This window comes from Battus philenor, unplaced genomic scaffold (genome assembly GCF_028537555.1).
Source record: "Battus philenor isolate CCGP_79_NKW_IND1 unplaced genomic scaffold, ilBatPhil1.0.hap1 SCAF_19, whole genome shotgun sequence".
NCBI classification, from domain to species: Eukaryota; Metazoa; Arthropoda; class Insecta; order Lepidoptera; family Papilionidae; genus Battus; species Battus philenor.
The window spans coordinates 7,709,850-7,727,438 of NW_027181681.1; the positions used below are offsets into that span (position 1 = coordinate 7,709,850).

The 17,589-nt window shown below is 32.3% G+C and overlaps 2 protein-coding genes across 2 annotated transcripts in view; one reads left to right on the forward strand and one right to left on the reverse strand.

The window, feature by feature from the left end:
• LOC137921470 (thrombospondin type-1 domain-containing protein 4-like) overlaps positions 1 to 13,409 on the forward strand; it is a 54,916-nt gene extending 41,507 nt beyond the window's left edge. The window contains exons 8-17 of the mRNA XM_068764240.1: positions 5,063 to 5,246; positions 6,885 to 7,045; positions 7,119 to 7,445; positions 7,520 to 7,747; positions 7,960 to 8,196; positions 8,312 to 8,462; positions 8,569 to 8,744; positions 11,407 to 11,575; positions 12,527 to 12,595; positions 13,199 to 13,409. Coding sequence (XP_068620341.1) covers positions 5,063 to 5,246; positions 6,885 to 7,045; positions 7,119 to 7,445; positions 7,520 to 7,747; positions 7,960 to 8,196; positions 8,312 to 8,462; positions 8,569 to 8,744; positions 11,407 to 11,575; positions 12,527 to 12,595; positions 13,199 to 13,302 — 1,806 coding nt within the window. The 3' untranslated portion in view covers positions 13,303 to 13,409. The remainder of the gene's footprint in view (positions 1 to 5,062; positions 5,247 to 6,884; positions 7,046 to 7,118; positions 7,446 to 7,519; positions 7,748 to 7,959; positions 8,197 to 8,311; positions 8,463 to 8,568; positions 8,745 to 11,406; positions 11,576 to 12,526; positions 12,596 to 13,198) is intronic.
• Positions 13,410 to 14,259: 850 nt separating this feature from the next.
• On the reverse strand, positions 14,260 to 16,886 carry LOC137921684 (uncharacterized). The gene is made up of 3 exons (XM_068764495.1): positions 16,641 to 16,886; positions 16,200 to 16,392; positions 14,260 to 14,546 (listed from the first exon to the last, which is right to left on the reverse strand). Exons 1-3 carry the CDS (start codon positions 16,842 to 16,844, stop codon positions 14,260 to 14,262), a joined length of 684 nt encoding a protein of 227 aa, XP_068620596.1. The 5' UTR covers positions 16,845 to 16,886.
• Between the last annotated feature and the right edge of the window lie 703 nt (positions 16,887 to 17,589).

Consider the following 17,589-nt stretch of genomic DNA (forward strand, 5'->3'; position numbering starts at 1 on the left):
GTATATTAAATAAACATTGATAGTAACATTGTCCTTGTACTTATTAGAGGAATGTGGAACAAATTATGATTACATTTAAGAGAAAATCGTGTTAGAGAGATTTACATATAATTTAATAGAAATATCGTGAACTCGATAGCCGAAGAGAATATAAATGGCATAACTAAAATGGCTCGCGGTAGTATTATAAAGATATCAATAAGGATTAGAACGCCGTACTCACACCGATTCCTGTAGCGAGATCAAAGGGATATTACTGGCAGCACTTACGATTCATGCAAACAATAAAGCAATCTGCCATCGACACAAAGCATAACTGCATCGTTCAATTATATATTTGCAATCCCGTTTACAACCTTTGTACATATGTTTCATAGTTTAAATTCTTTGTAACTGTCAGTATGTTTTTTCTCAGTTTATTTACTCTCTTCACATCAATAAACATAAGAATTAACGATTGGCGGTCTTATCACAAAACGTGATTTCTTCCATCAGTCTAGGTCTTCGTTATTCCTCCATTTTATCTAAAACCTACCTTTACCTTCAAGTTTTACATAAAGTTACAGTAACTCTTATTAATAACCTTAAACAAGTCGTTGCCAATTACTAAAATAAATAACTTTTTTTAATAAAAGAATTCATAATGAAAAGTGTATACGAATATGCTGTTGTTGGTTCAAGTGTAATTTAGACTGTAACAACGTTGCAACATTTATTTAATTAACATTGAATGCGTCAACGAGATGGTGTCTTATGTGTCCTTTGTCTACATTTGTGTAATATGGGTAAGTGTTCACATATTTAACCTAGGTATGTTTTTTTGTTGCCATATATATATAGTACACAAGCTAGGGATGTTATTTAATTGCATGTGTATTTTAAATCAAAGTAGCATTGTTTTGCATGTATTTTATGACAATATTGAACGTAATCGAATGGATTAGTCATTAAATAATGACTATGACAATTTTAACTCCGAAATAAAAGCAATGATATATTATCCATAACATGTTTGAGATAGAAGAACCATATATGTTGATGTTAAAGATTAAAATTGTTTTTAATCTTTACTTTTATATCGTCTTCGATATTATTATTAAATGCGCTTTATTTATTATAATTCATTATCATTTATAAACAAATTGTTAATTTTAAAAAGTCATTAACTTAATTATTATTTGAGTAAGTTAGTTTTTTATACGTTTAACTTTGCAAAGCGGTATTTTATGAGTTTAATAAACATAAACAAAACATTACTCACACAAATTACCTTCGTCTCCGAGTGCAACTTTTTTAATAAGCCTACTAATTTAAACCTAATTTTAGTTTTTCAATGAGAGGTAATTTGTTAACTCACAAATAATCCTTATTAATAGGCTATTAGTAGACGTTTTCAATTACTATTTCATTTGATTTACTTCTTCACACCTCTCCAACAATTATTTGATTAATATCATTGGATAAAATTCACCGGCATTAAAGATTTAACCGTATAAAGTTAAGTTTTGATGCCACTATATATATTAATATCAAAATATTATTAAATGAATTGTTGTTTAATATAAATTTATATATTAATTATAATGAAAAATAAATGTCTTAAATCAAACATGGCTCACAAAACATGTTATTCGTATTTTGACGAAGAGATGTTGGTGAATAAAATTATGAATTTACTCCTTATTAGGATAATTCCTTATGTAAAGAATAAACATATGTAAATCTATTGATCAATGCTATATAAAATAATAAATATTTACGAGTGGATATTAAACAGAATACTTAGCAGTGCCTTAAACAGAACGCTAAGAAATTATTTTACACATGTTTATGTAAAGAAATTTTCGAATAGGACATTTTTATTTTTATCTCAGCTGTATTATATGAGAGGTAATAAATTTCTAAGGACAATAGTACGAAAGGGTAATTATCTCATATAAACTTCTCATGTACGATTTTATGACCACTGCATGATATTAAATGAATATGTTTGTTATTAATACTGAAATGAAGCAAGTGTCATATGTATATATCCCGGGTTCGAGTGGTAGGCTGCAGAGGGCACTTAGTTTAACGTCGTATTTAGTAACTAGACTCCACAGTAGCCTCGGTTCGCGCTACATGGAGTTATTATCGGATTGGAGTAACTAAGCCCGGGGACTCCCTCAGGAGCCGTGCTTAATGTACACAATAAACATTTTTCATTGTTTGCTTATAAATGTATGTTTAGATACGGTCATTAAATGTAAATAAAGAAGCCGAAGCTTTTACGGTGGTCCATAAGAATGATATTAAGAACGACAAAGTTGCCTCGAAAACTCGACCAAGACAAAGACGTGATAATAAAATTGCCATTAAATTAGGCCTTTAATGTATTATAACCATTAGTTTGACATTTATGTCACTAAATTACACCACTCATTTGCAACCAGGGCGCCATGTTGTGTTTGCCATATTGAACATTTGTTTTAAATTACAATTTGATTACTTTTAGGCATATTTGTCAGTTGATCTAAACCTTCAAATATACTACTGCAACCGTTGAAAGCAGCACTTTACGATAGTGAAAATATAGTTTAAAAGAATATATTAAATAATTATTTCTGTCACTTTTAAATTCGAAAAAATTACGACGATGTTATAATATAACACATTAATTTATGATTTTATTGAGGATATTTTGCGAATTTGAAATATTGTTGCCAATCATGATTAAAAAAAAACTACACTAAATTACAAACTTGTTTTACGCGTGACAGTTATTACCATTTTAAATATTACTTTTAAAAAATTCTACATAAATTGCTTAATTGTAAATGGACTCATCAATGATGCTGGAATGTAATATCTGCAAACGATAAAAAGGAATTTTTATTAGGTATAACAAATAACTTTGCACCGATAATCTGCAGGAACATTTACATAATATAACTATTGAACACATGTTGAGAAATGTAGAAATACTTACAGATACAATAAAATGTTGAAGAATAAACTGGTAAGAAGACAACGATATGTAAATTATTATTCAGCTTGATAAAATGCAAATACATATTTGCCAGTAGCCGATATAAAAATAAAAACCACATTTGCGAACACATTCGAATACGTAAAAAATACTACGCACATATCTTGTAATCATTTTGCTTATTAAGAGTGAATTTCCTCGAATGCTCATTGCTATGGCGCCATGCATATATTCGCTCCATGAGTAAGCAAAAATTTTAATAATCTCTTAACAGATCAATTCACTGAATATTCCAGTTGTAAGTGGATAATTCTTCGTCACATAAAATTCTTAGGTTTTGCAGATGTCAGTTTTTGGAAGTCGCTATAAATATGATATTCAGCTGTCTTTACAGTTTCTGTTATTAAAGCAATGGTTTTGTTGTCAATTTACTTATTACAACAAAGTTTCCCAAATACTTAGTTTATGGCCTTTATGTAAGTTTTTTTTTATTCGGGTTATTGTAAATGTCAATTAGCTACAAAGACCGAATAACTCTCTGTAAACAACGAACCTGTTTATTGTAATTTCACTTTTAAAAATACTACTGTACTGTATTGCATACTTGCTTTTATTCGAATAAAAACGAAGTTTTCATGTTATCATATAATCGCAAATACTTTTTGTTACTTGAAATATAGAACTTAAGAAATTTAATCAACCACTTGACAGTTGAATCTATGCAATACAACAAAATGAAAATAGATTTTGTGATCCAGCTGCTGAACAATGCGGGCACTAAGCCATTAACATTATGTAGCATTGTGTTTTGGTTGTCGCCGACTGGCATCAATAGTGTCGGCCCGTCGCACCATAAAGATGTCTCTGGTATCTAATTGGTGCTGTGACTTCCCTTCTTGGTTATTTATGTTGGTGTTTGATTAATGTTGACTTTCGACTACGGTCAACTGTTTTTAGAAAGCTTGATAAATAAATTCAAATTCGTTTGAATCACCTGGCTTTATTTTTCTGATTGTTTTTTACTAAGCATTCAAAATTGAAAGGTGTGTATATACACACAAGAATTCTTTTATAAATATTTAAATTTGCTCTATCTAAAAGATGTTATTTTGTTTTTATTTGGACACCATAGAGATTAATACAAGGATAAACCCTTTTAACCGATAACAAGAAAAAAATAATATTTTATGTAATATAATATTAATATTTTTGACTAATGGCTAATTATCATATGACAGGTTTTGACATAAAAACCATTTACTATTAGTGAATATTTATTATGTTTTAACACAAGAAAATATTACTTTTCATCGTGCTGTACGGACTACGTGAAAAGAAACACTTAAGTGTTAATTGGTTATAAAAGCTACCTAAGAAGCATTCAATATTTTCTTATGTATTTAGTTTTACTTAAATATTAAAATCTTATTAGTACAATATACAGGTCATTGGGTAAAAGTGTAAAAGGATTGAATGTATAACCCTTTTGTGGTGTATTTATGTATGGTACAACCTATTCGAAAATGCAGATAAAACTCTTTATCCTTTATAACAATGTTCTGAATTTTTAAACGTGTGACTCTGACCATATATCTATAGCTTGTCAAGGTGATTGTCGGGAACATAGGAAGATTATGACGCAGTTTTCAATAGGTGGGTCTGTTATCGTAACTAAATAGCACGATAACTAAGGAGAAAACTTTAAACCGCAGATCTAGCGACCACTGTCGCTCTTTCCTGTGTCGCGCCTGATGTTTAACAGGGCATTTTTGGTATTTAGAAATATTGCTATTGTTAGTGTAAGCTACATAATATTTATTGACAACTGCAGAAAATATATGTTAAAAATTAAATACTAATTCGATTACAAAACACTCAAAATTATCCTACATTTATAATCTCTGTCGTAAGTATCCTCACATAACCACTTAATTTTAATGATGAATGTTAAGTTAAAAATTTACAAAGAATGCAGATATCACTTTAAAATTATATTTGACCATAAAAGTATAGAATAATACACAATTTTTCGAAAGGGTATTTTATTTGTATGTTAGGTTTGTACATTGTATGAATTGAAGCATATTTTGCAAGGCGGTGGGTCGTGAGTCGGTGCTCGCACGGGCCGATAGCGTGGAGCCAAGATGCGGCCGACGGCTTGTGTCGGGGCTGTTCACGCGCTCGCGCCTACCTCTCGGGTACTCGTATGTGAGCACTGTACCCCGAGGCGCCTGCCGGCTCAACGTCACTGAGCTTGTGCCCAGCGATAACTACATTGGTTTGTATTCAAATAATTTTTACCAATTTTTACCCTCAAACTAAAAAGATTTTGATATTTTACTTTTATATGATTTTTTTTTCAATTTTTACAGGTACGTAAAAAACTAGAAAATAACTTTATATTTACGGTCAATTAATGTAAGGTGCATCCTATCCAAAAATCAATGGTATCAGAAATAATAAATAACGTAATTATAATACAGAAAGAAAAAGCGTTTTAAAAATTTAGATTATCTCATTAATTAATGATTACTATCAGTCCCTGCAGACTTTGTACTGCCAGAAGTTATAGGCCTATCGCAGTAAAAGTGAATTATAAATTTACCTTTTTACAGCTTTTATACTTATAACTTATCCCGTGTAAGGGATAGATAAAAAGAGTTTTCCGCAGAGATAGTTTCCAACTAGCTGCTCTAAGAGCTTGAAAAAAAAACAATCTTGCTTATTTTTTCGTTAACGCGCTCATATCATCAGGCAGGCTGACTATAAGTAATTAAATCAATTAAAAAGCAAAAAAAAACCGCGAAACAATGAATGAGAGAGTTAAGAAAATTTTTAACATATAAATTAAACTTTTAAATGAAACTTTTTTAATTTAATTACGAAAATGAATATGTATCATGTAAATGTGATTAATAAAAAGGAATATCAACTTGCTGATATCAAGTATCGTCTCTATTTATAGAATAGTAAACTAGCTTCAGAAGATTATTCGCGCGAGTGAATCTATGAATCCTTGCTGACATGAGTTAGCTATTGCATTCGAGGTTTATTCATTAATTCACGATATTGAATGATCCTTTGATGAAGGCAAATGGTCCGCAAACATGAGGCTCGTCGTACTTATCAATCAGTCGTAGATAGAATGGGGCAATAAATCATTCGCCAACTTCTACAATAGCAATGTTGTCCTAAAACTAGTGAATTGTACATTTTAAACTGATTACGAATACTTTACTATTGTTTATTTTCTGTACTAGAGAAGTTGAGTATAAGTACAATTTCAAGTTATTTTATATTTAACAATGTTTTGGATTTATTTGATGTATTTTATTATTTATAATAAACATAGAAAAGCCGTAACAAGGAAAGGTGTGTCAAAATTTTATGATGTCATGAGATATGAAATAGTATGTATATATTATTTACTTGTAGGTCGCTTTTAATTGGTCCTACTGTAAATCTTTGATCTAGGAGAGAATGTCTTACGGCTGAAATAATGATGATTAAATTTGTAAACTATCTACACCATATTTAAATTAAATTGGCAACGAACCCATACTTTTTTAAATTTGCGTTTGGATAATATGTATTAATTTGCTCTATAATTTTATCCATCTTTGAATTAATCAGAAAGTTACAAATGTATTAATTACAACAAAAAGTTTTTGAGAATTAACAAAAAAAAAAACCTATGACCAGTTTTACTCAATACGTCCATTAATCTTGTTACTGATGATTTGGTTTTTAGTATCCTTAACACACGATAGAAATACAAGGTCAGTGATAGACATAACTGGATTATTTTGTCTATTTAGATGAAGTTGTGTAACTTAGTCGAGCATACTAATCAATATCCCTGAATGTTTGGATGTAGAAGCGTATGTAGAGTAATTGTTAATGTTTCATATTTCAGCGTTAAAAAAAACAAACGGAACTTATTTAATAAATGGAGAATTCGCTATAAGTTCACCTGGGACTTACGACGCCGTTGGTGCACGGTTTATATACACGCGAATAAACGGCTTGGACTCAGTATTTACGCATGGGCCTATTCATTATCCTATAGATATTATGGTATGGTTTGACGCAATAAGATAATTTCGCTTAATAAGCCGCTTTATTTGTATTAAAATAAGTAACGTTTCAGATTTTATATACAGAACCAAATCCTAATATTAAATATGAATATCTCACGGATTATCTACCAGGCGAATTGGACGTAGAGTCCATAACTAAATCGAACTTTGAAGAAGTGCAACAAACAACTACTACGAGACATACGAGAAAACATCACGGTTACGACTCTTATCCGAGGTTCAGTATAAATGACAAGCATCCAGATGTTATCGGAGTATCAAAAGAAATTCCCACTTCTAAAAAATCTCTGGAGGAAAACTTAGTTGGTACGCGTAGATTTTTGTGGAAGGTAACGTCGTACACTCAGTGCTCCAGAAGCTGCGGAGGTGGTTTCCAGGTAGGATTAATGAACATTGCTCAAAACGTGACAATTTTTAATTCAATAACAAAGTTCAATTCAATTTTATACAGGTAGGAAAGTATCGATGTGTAGAAGAAAGTTCAGATGAAGCGGATAAAGAAATTTCATCAGTGCACTGCCCGGGATCAGTTCCACCAGCAAAGAGACGTCGATGTGGACTCGTTGCATGTCCTCCGAGATGGAGAACTGCCTCCTGGTCAACTTGTCCACAATGCGGTCCAGCTACTCGTACAAGAATTGTTGGATGTGTACAAGATCACTCAAGAGGGATTACGAAGGTCAGTTTGGACATTGATTAATATTTATATCAAACATTTTTATTATTGTAACTTTATACTTTGGTGATACATAAAGAAATATTTTTAACACTTTAAAAGACGATAAATTCAGTTGGACGCTAATACTAATTGCTATTTATTTTAAATAATGATTCCGTGGGACAGCTTGTAGATATTGAGCTTTAGCTATAGTGGATATGTAACGGTTTTAGGTTAGTGACCAGAGGTGTCCTCCACCGAAACCTTCTACGACTGAGAAGTGCAACGTACCAAATTGTTCCGAATATGACACTAGCGAAGCGAAGCGTGTTGTACGACTGCGTGAACAAACCGCCACCTTCCGAGAGGGACCTGTTTATACAATAACAGTCAATAGTTCGGATATCGATGTGGGACCGGAATACAGCTTCAGTGCAACTGCGGGTTGGCTCTCCGCTGATTGGTCTGAGGTATTTTTATTATTTATTTATTAACCTGTTGCTTTTTAATAATATTTTTCATTAACTATTTATATAAAAGATAAAATTACATTCAGATTTGAATTAAAAGGAAATATTTTTTTAGTGTATCGGATGGTGTGTCGGTGGTGGAATACAAACTCGAAGTGTAAGATGTAGCGATCCGTCAGGATGTTCGCCTTTGAAATCGCCGGAAGCTTCTCGAAATTGCACTCCAAGTATATCATGCATACCTCACGAGGGACGGTGGTTTACTGGTACTAAATCTCTTGCATTATTCTTCATTTTTTTAAAATTATGGATTAAGAATTACTCAAAGATAATTCATGGTATTTCCTTCAATTATTATCAATAATATTTAAGGTGAATGGTCCCCTTGCTCGTCAAAGTGTGGCGGTAAACAAATTCGAGGAGTTCTCTGCATTGGCGGTAGCGGACGACATCTAAGAGATTCAGCATGCAAAGATGCTAAGCCAGAACATGAACGAGATTGCATCGGCGATTGCACACCCGTTTGGTACTACAGCGATTGGGGACAGGTAAAGTTAAATATTGCGTTATTGTACTAATACTGTTCAAAAATGATCATTTTTTATACTTTTACTGTCTTATACTCTGACTGTTAGATGATATTAAAAACAGCAATAAAGACCTATGATTGAGCAGTCACCATCATCGCAGGAGAGGTATATAGCTTGAAGAATTGCTTGTTTAAAGTGGCGGTAGGCGTAACATATTTCACGTGGAATAAACGGCCGTTGGAGCCAAAAGGTTTAGATAGGAGATTAGGATAGAACAACACTTAAGTTCGCTGGAAATATTTTCAACGGGTCCTGCGAGAGGCAGCACGTAACGAATGCTGGTCACAAAAATTTCATAAGTTCTAGTATTTCAATTTATTTTGAAAATTTGATCAGGATGATTGTTTGTTGGATAACCATCATAGTTGGGTCAATGACTTAAAAAATATTAAAGGAAATATCAGTTTCATAAAATTATCTACATAATAAAATAAATGTTTACGCTAAGTTCAGTTTAGATTTTATATTAAGGCTATTGATACTACCTTAAGCTTGTTAATACTCAAAGATCGTTAATCAAGTAGGGAATATAATTAGTAAAAACAACTACAGTCAATTATTACAATTATTTTGTTCATATTTAGGTCATTGTTAATCAATTTTAGGAACATTTACCATTTCTTTTTCGTCAGAGACCTATTTAAAGTTAAAAGAGATAAGGCAGTGTAAATTTTGTATTTTATTCTGGTTTTGACTTTCTTATTACCTTACCAAACCAGCAGTACCAATAAAACTTAATTAATTTTTATAAAATTCATTTGTTTATTTCATATAGTATTGAAACCTTGTAGGAGACAATGAACTCGCGCTCCGTAACAAGTTTGTGTCTACTTAGTAATAGATACATTATGCAGCCTCCATTAGTAGATAAGGTAACGGGAGGTGCAAGATCTCTCAACTGGTCACTATTAACCATTACGCAGTTAGTCTTCGCTCCAGTGTTATTATATAATTCGCAATATTTTTATTTTTTTCGGATAGAAGCTATTTAATATTTGATATCTATTTAAATTTATGCCAAAACGTTAATTTGTATGGAATACGTAAAAATTTAAATCTAAATAATATTATGCATTTTTTGTCTGTTTTATAATATCATTTATTTTCCCCTTTTAAGTACTGAGTCACGGGATGAAATCTGTCTTCCAGAAAATGACACTTTCACTTTGCAAAAGACAGATTTTAGGATAAAGCAAATTTATGAAGTATATGATATTGTACAAGTAATATAGAATAAAGTAAAATTTAATAGTCAAACTATAAACGCAGTATGTTATCACTCAACATAAAACGTATCCTGCGGTGTCAGGAGTTCCATATCTAATGGACGGAATATGAGACTATTGGAAGGTTGTCATTCAATAGTATAATGTTGCTGTACATAAATTACGTTCACTGAGAAGGCGATGGAGGGAGGAGGGGGGTAAGAATTGACACGGGGTGGTCCAAGAAAACTTGGCGATCAACATTAAGATACTTCAGTGACTATTATAGATAATTTAGTATAAAAAACACTTGGACATCCAACCAATGAAGGAATTATTAATTTGTTCTTCTATTTCAAAGATTTTTAACTTTATTTAAATGACGTTTTTGAAAGAATTTTTTTTTAATATGTAGTATTCAGAGGGCAGGAGGTCTAGTTATTGTAAGGTAATATTTCTAAGGAGAATCGCAGAAAGTAGTGTGGCGTGACAACAAAGAAGGGTAGGTTTAGAAAAGTTATAATTTAAGTGCCGTACGTAATGAATAACCCCTTACTCACTAACATTTACTTACTGTGTCGATGTTGTGAATGTTTTGCAAAAGGCGTTTGGCATTGCAAGTGTTATGTTTTAATTGTTGATTTTGCGACGAGTAGAGAAATCAATGAAGGGGATTTGGGATTTCTATATGAGATTGGATCAGGAATGATGAGATTCTTAAACGAATGAAAGAAAACGACACAGCCCAGTGAATTGGAAAGGTGAAGAGGAAGCAGGGAGGTCATAAGGCACGCAGAACTTGTGGTCCCTAGGGCTTTAAGGTTCTGAAGTGGAAATGACGCACAGGCAAGCGCAGAACATAGGGACATATGGAAGGAAGGAAGGATAAACTTGTTAAAGTGGTCGGAAAACACTGGATTCAGGCTGCGTCCACCCAGTCTAAATAAAGTCTCTGGCGAAAGTCTGTGTTCAAGAGTCTTACTTCTGAAATACTGTGTATAGTATTACATACAATACATTACTATGTAAAGTCTACTATAAAATGTATATTTAATGTAAATTATTTTGTAATAAATTTAATAAGTTCATAAAACCAAAACTAACAAAAAAAAACCTTTAAGAAGGATTAAAGGATTTCTTAAATGATAATAGAGTATGGGAAAGAATTGTTACTGTGTTAAAAATATAGTTTTTAAAAGCGGTCTTAGTTTGTAATGGGGTCTTCTTAGATCAGGGCGCGTTTAAAACCCCTGCTTTATAAGGGAGTTCAATCTGTTTATAGTTTATATCAAATCGGATTCTTTTGGTATTCTTCTCATAACGTATACAGGTTACTGTGACTGATTTAATTTGAAAGATTATATGACTAAATCAAATAATGACATCAATATACTTTATTTGTTTACATTGTACAGTGCGTTGGGAACTGCACACTAAGAAGCGGTGTGCAGCGTCGCACGGTGGTGTGTGCGCGCGGAAGCAACGGCGCTAACGACGGCGAGTGCGAGGCGCCGCGACCGCCCGCACAGCGCGCCTGCGACCCGAACTGCTCCGCCGACACACTCGACCGCATTGGGCTCGCTGGTTTGTATTATTCATGTCAACTGGTAGTCGCCCAATGCAAGACATACGCCCTCCCATCTGCATGCATCTGTGCTTGCCGTCCTGACAAATACAGCATATGTGTGGGTGGGGTTCAAATCAGGAACTCAGTCACTATTTGGCAGTACTGCCGGGCTGTATCAATCAAGATGTCATGATGTTCATGAATCATGAACTAACATCGACCAACAATTTTAGGAATATGAATTAATAATATCATTGTTGTTTCTACGAAAACTAAAATGGCAGTATACCGACCGTTTGTTTTTGACTCTAATGTGACAGCCGTCCATTTTGAGGGCAATAAAAGAGAGTTGCTGGACTACAACCCGGTAAAACCAAAAATAGCCTTCTTTGACGACGTCTTAGGGTAGAGCCCACCAGCCACGTGGTAACATAAAGACGCGAGTAGAATTAGGTCGCTCACCTTCGCGAGGCCAGGACATACAAGCGGCGGATCACTCCTAAGCCGCCAAGGCCTTGTTGTAAGATTAAATGAGGGCATGGTATATCCTCCTCCGACGGTCACCGGTTGGGATGGGAAGCTCCGGTGTTTTTATTCTCTTCGCTTCCGCAGAATCATTTGGAACATTATTTTTCGCAGAAGTTGGTAATCAACCATAATAATCAACAACGTCACTATTTTAGTCATAGGAAGTCCACTGCTGAACAGTGAGCTGACTGCTTCCCATTAAACTCCCAGTAGGACCGATGGGACTAGTTCAATACAAATCTTAAAACAGTTCTATTGCAATAGATCAAGCAAAACTAACTGGTAATATAAAGACATATTTTTTGTTCCGATGTAGGGATAACTATAAGTTTTTATTACCGTAGAAATACATAATTAAGACTTTTTAGTTTGCGTTTACTTCTAGATATCAAAATATAATTGCAAAAAAATAATGTAAACTCGTTAAATTTTTGACACAGAATCTCAAAAAGTAGAATACGAAATCAGCAGTACTCAAAGGATAACTACTGAAAAAACAGAGCAAAAAGGTAATATATTTATTATAATTTTGTTTTTGAGGAAATAGTCCATACTAGAGTGATTACTGGCTGTATGTGTTATCTGTTACCAGCGATTGAGAACTGAGGTCATGGGCGCTCTATTTTATCATCGTTTCAGATATATAACGACCACTGCTGGACATAAACTTCTACCACAGATTTAAAAAAAATGATTAGAGGCGGCCTTCAGCGTTTTCTGAAGACCTCAATAAGGTCTTGGGCCCACCTTAAGATCGTAGTGACCATCTCTTCTGCGTGCTGTGGCCTGCTCACTGTTATTTCTAGTAGCCAATACACCGGTTATCATATTTTGCCTGTTGGTTATTTTTGTTGGTGCATTTTGTTGAAGGTCTCAAGGAAAACTTCGGCAAAAAAAATTGTATGAATTTTAAAAGAAAAATTTAGCAGTGTATGTTCGATGCTTAATCTAGAGGACCCTCGGCGATTCATCATTCATGAAGTAGAGTTAAAGAATGTCTACGTGGTAATAGAACTAGTTAAACCTTTAGAATATTTTAAACTGAAAAATGAGCCTCATCAGCATGTAAAAACCTGATTTTATCGATAATCGCGTGGGTTTTACTTCCACAGATTGCGTTGACAAGTTGAGCAACTGCGCATTAGCCGTGCAAGCGCGGCTCTGCCACTATAAATACTACATCCAGAATTGTTGTAATTCCTGCACATCTATATAGCTTACGTGATTGACTTATTTACAAATAAACTAGTATTTTTTGAAAAATAATTCTTATAACTCTACAATATTTTTATACAACTATTTTAATGATTATTTATTAAGAATTTGGTGTGATATTTAAATACTTTTCGAAATTATAAATGAAAATTAAGAAAGTTAATATTTTGTTTAAGATTTTGATAACTTTTAAAGATACTTACTACGATGTGTTGTACTGATTAACTAATGTATATATAGACAGACATGATCAAAATAAAAAGTATACAGATTTGATGGTTGTTTTTATTAACACGCTTACAAATATCGCTTCAATGTACTTACAAACACTGTAAGTAAAGAGCTTTTAAAATTATTATTGTAAATCATTTGTTTTGCGACGAATACAAAAGTTACAATTGTTTAGTGTGTAAAACATCGACTACATTTTTCAATTTTAGGAACCGAACCAGTAATTTACACTCGAACGAATGTTATCTTTGCGGTGTTAAAGTAATTGTTGGGAATTTCTCAAATATGCATTTTTTTGTGGTCTCTCACAGCTAACAATTCACATATAACAGACTATAAACATCAAAAATTACGAAGCCAATAACATATTATTATCAATTAAAATTATATTTCTACTTTAAGTTTAAAAGTAAAAAAACACGAAACGGAATAGTGTTATGAAAGTATGTGCAGCGCTTGTACCATATGTGTTTGATTAATAATTTTATTATAGTTATATATATTATGAAGTATAGTTATTTATTATGTTAAAGGGGATATGTGAATAAAGCGATCTTTGATCATTCGTTCATTATTACTTGATGTTTTCAATAGGCGGGTTTATTATCGTTACCAATTACTTTAGTGTATATGAAATGATATTTTTCAATGGCTGTTGAAAATTTACGTTAAAAATTTAAATATTAAATTGATAACAATGCATTCAAAACTAATTTAAACTATTTTCCTAATTTAATATTCTTTTAAAAGTACTTATACTAGATGATGCCAATGTGCCCATTAACGCTAACACTCCGAGTGCGATTGATAGATTAGCATTTTGGTCTCCAAGGATCATCCTATACATATTATTAAAGCCTAGACAGAGACATAGGTAAGCAGTACAAAGGGCTAAAGACCCTAAAACAGAATGAGCTATTTTAATCAAATTGATGTTACATCTTGACGCCATAGAGAACAGGTTGACAATCTTACTGATTAGACTGCATATTGTGCACAACATGGCAACGATACCTGTAAAATAAAATAAAAACACTTTGTATGAAAATAATAACGCAGTGATTTTATTGACGCAGCAATATTCTGTACCAGGCGCAATTACAGTAATCTTTTTAAATAACGCGCGTAAAAGACGTTTTCATTTATTTAATAATTCTATGACTAACAAGAGTACAAAATATACGAAAACATCTAATAAGTAAATATTTATTGTTGTGATCATTCTTAGATCTTTATTGCAAGAACTTGTTGATGAGGACTCTACCGAGCCATTTGATTCTTCAGTCATCCACCTGTGTTCCGGTTAGCAAGGCGAAGTGTTATATAAATGTTAATATATTATACAGAGAGGTTGGTGATAGGTGTAAAAAGCTTTAAAAGTATAAATTTTTGAAAGCTTTTACACGTATTTATAATTACAATAAAGTGATGACTTTGGAGTATGTTACACTAATTTTTTATAGGAATGCGACAGACCTATGAATTCTGAAAGGACCACGCTTGCACGGACACATTAACAATAATTTATTTTTATAAGTTGTATTTCAAATTTCGAAAACTATACTCGTAACTAACTTTTTAATCATAATGTTTTACATTATTTCTATAACCTTTGGATTTTGGATAGATTGCACCATACACTATTGACAACAAATGAGCAGCATTCAACATTTCATAACTTTCACACATAAAACTAATATCACAGTAACCAATCACATTACTTACCTTGAACGTCGCTTTAAGATTAAAAAGATATTTTTAGAGCTTGTTGCTTTGCAGTAGCGTAAGGTTTTCTCGAATATTTTATTTTTCTCATTGTAATGTAGTTTTAATAATTGCTGTTGGTAGGTCTTACAAAAGAATGTCTGGGTAATTTGTATCGCTTAAAAGTAGTGACAATCTTTTATGCCAGTAAATTCTTGTGTACACTGTTGTTATGGGTGTAATTTTACTATAATACCGACTTATGATTACATCGACTATCTCGTCCGCTTCGACACTTTTATTAATTTATATTCATTTATTCATATTATCACTTACAGTGACCACTTGTGCACGTCATGAGTAGAGTGCCAGAAGATCCCTATTTAACTAGTATCAAATATATATACTATGTAACTAGAATCAAAGTGAGATCCTATATAATGATAACCTTTAACTTAAAGCTAAAAGGGTTCTAAATGCGCCCTGGGTCCAAAGTGTGTTTACACATGCGTTATTTTAGTGGCTACTTTTAAAGCCAATACAGTATGTGGATCGAATTAATCCCAAGCTTTATTATCATTAAAATGTTCAAACTATCCTTTCACATAATTATTACAACTATTTATTCAATAAACATGCAAAATTAAATGATAATTCAGAGTCGTTGTACTGGAAACTATTGTAATACCGAACACAGTTGCCCACAAAAAGTTACTGATTTTATGAACACCCGAGAAAGGCGAAACAAGCATATCTTTATTTCTAGTGCTAACCATATGTATATAAACTTAGATAAATACATCGACTCTTCGATCGAAGATCTCATCGAAACTTTTCTTTAAGAGAACGTCATTTTATCGATAAAGACAAGAAAATGTAGAAGTGTTGTTTATAAAATTTTAAAGTTAATTAAAAGTAGTATATCACAAGTAAATTCTTAAAATACATTTTAGCATATATTACCGAGAATGCCGTGTGCCGTCTTGAAATTACTCTGAACATCAACCATTCTAATGATGCTGCCTGCAATTGCTAGAGCGCTGCCAGTGAACTGCATCACCCAGTGGATAACCTTCTTATCTTCATAGTTTAACGTCTTTGCCCAACTTGCATATGGATTAAGCGTAAGGATTGCTTGACTCATTAGAATCATGTACTGAAAAAGGAGTAATACGTGAATAAAAAGTGCTCGTTTTTTTGTTAAATATATTTAATTATTGCAATAAAAAAGTACAATAATGATCTTTGTACGACGTGGCCTATGTATTTAAATGAAAACAACTTTCAATTTTTTATTGAGATCTTTAAAAAGATTATTGTTACAAAAAGTTTTTGATTGTATTTACCGAAAAAACTTTTGTATGAATTATACGTTTCATGTTAAATTTGAATAAAGGTACTCACCCCAAAAACACATAAATATACATGTTGCTTTAAGGAACCAGGTATGCCAAAAATGTTGACAAAAAATATTGCACTGAAAACCACGGCACCGATGAAAATGTGTGTCAGGGTGTTTACGATTTTCATTATTAATATAAATGGAGATTTTTCTTCTATGTTATTTTCGAAAGTATGTGGTGGTTGAGGTATATTTGGGTTAATCATTGTAGAAATAAAAAAAATCGCAACCAGCAACGAGATGCTATAACGTTATATCTGGTGTATGACAAAACTATATTGAAAATATCTGTCCCTTATCATTTCAATTTAGTGATGCTATCGTTTTCAGTAAAGTTATCACAAGTAGCAATATATCAATTTTCGTGTGGATCGACTGAATTCACGAACAACATGACTTTTAGCGGAGATATTTATAATCATTTTAAGCTATCGAAACTTATTGTCTTACTCCGAAACACCTTCTCGAATATTTAAAAAAATAGGAATGTATCATTTTTACTAGATGTATGAGCGAAGCTACAAATAAAAAAAATATCTTGTTATTGCGATGATAGGAATGTTGAATGTTTACTTATTTCGTTCGTACTTTACCGTAAGCTAATATTCGAAAAGTTTATATCTAGAAGTAAGCCATCCATATGGTCATTGGGTATTATCTAAATAATTACTTCATAAATAATTTACTTCCGAGTAATTTTTATCTTATTTTATCTGCTATACCTACATCATTAAAGACGGCGCATTTAATGACCTCGATGTAAATGAAATAATTAATTAGTTATAAAAACACAAGGCGCCAACGTGGGGGTTAGGCGCCTTGTGTTTTTATTGACTAAGTGATGGTTGTCGTGGGCGTCGGACTCTTTTTCGACGACATTCATAATAATAAAATGATGTTTAATACTAAGTAAAAAGTTTTTAAGTATTTAATCTCATTTGATTACCTACA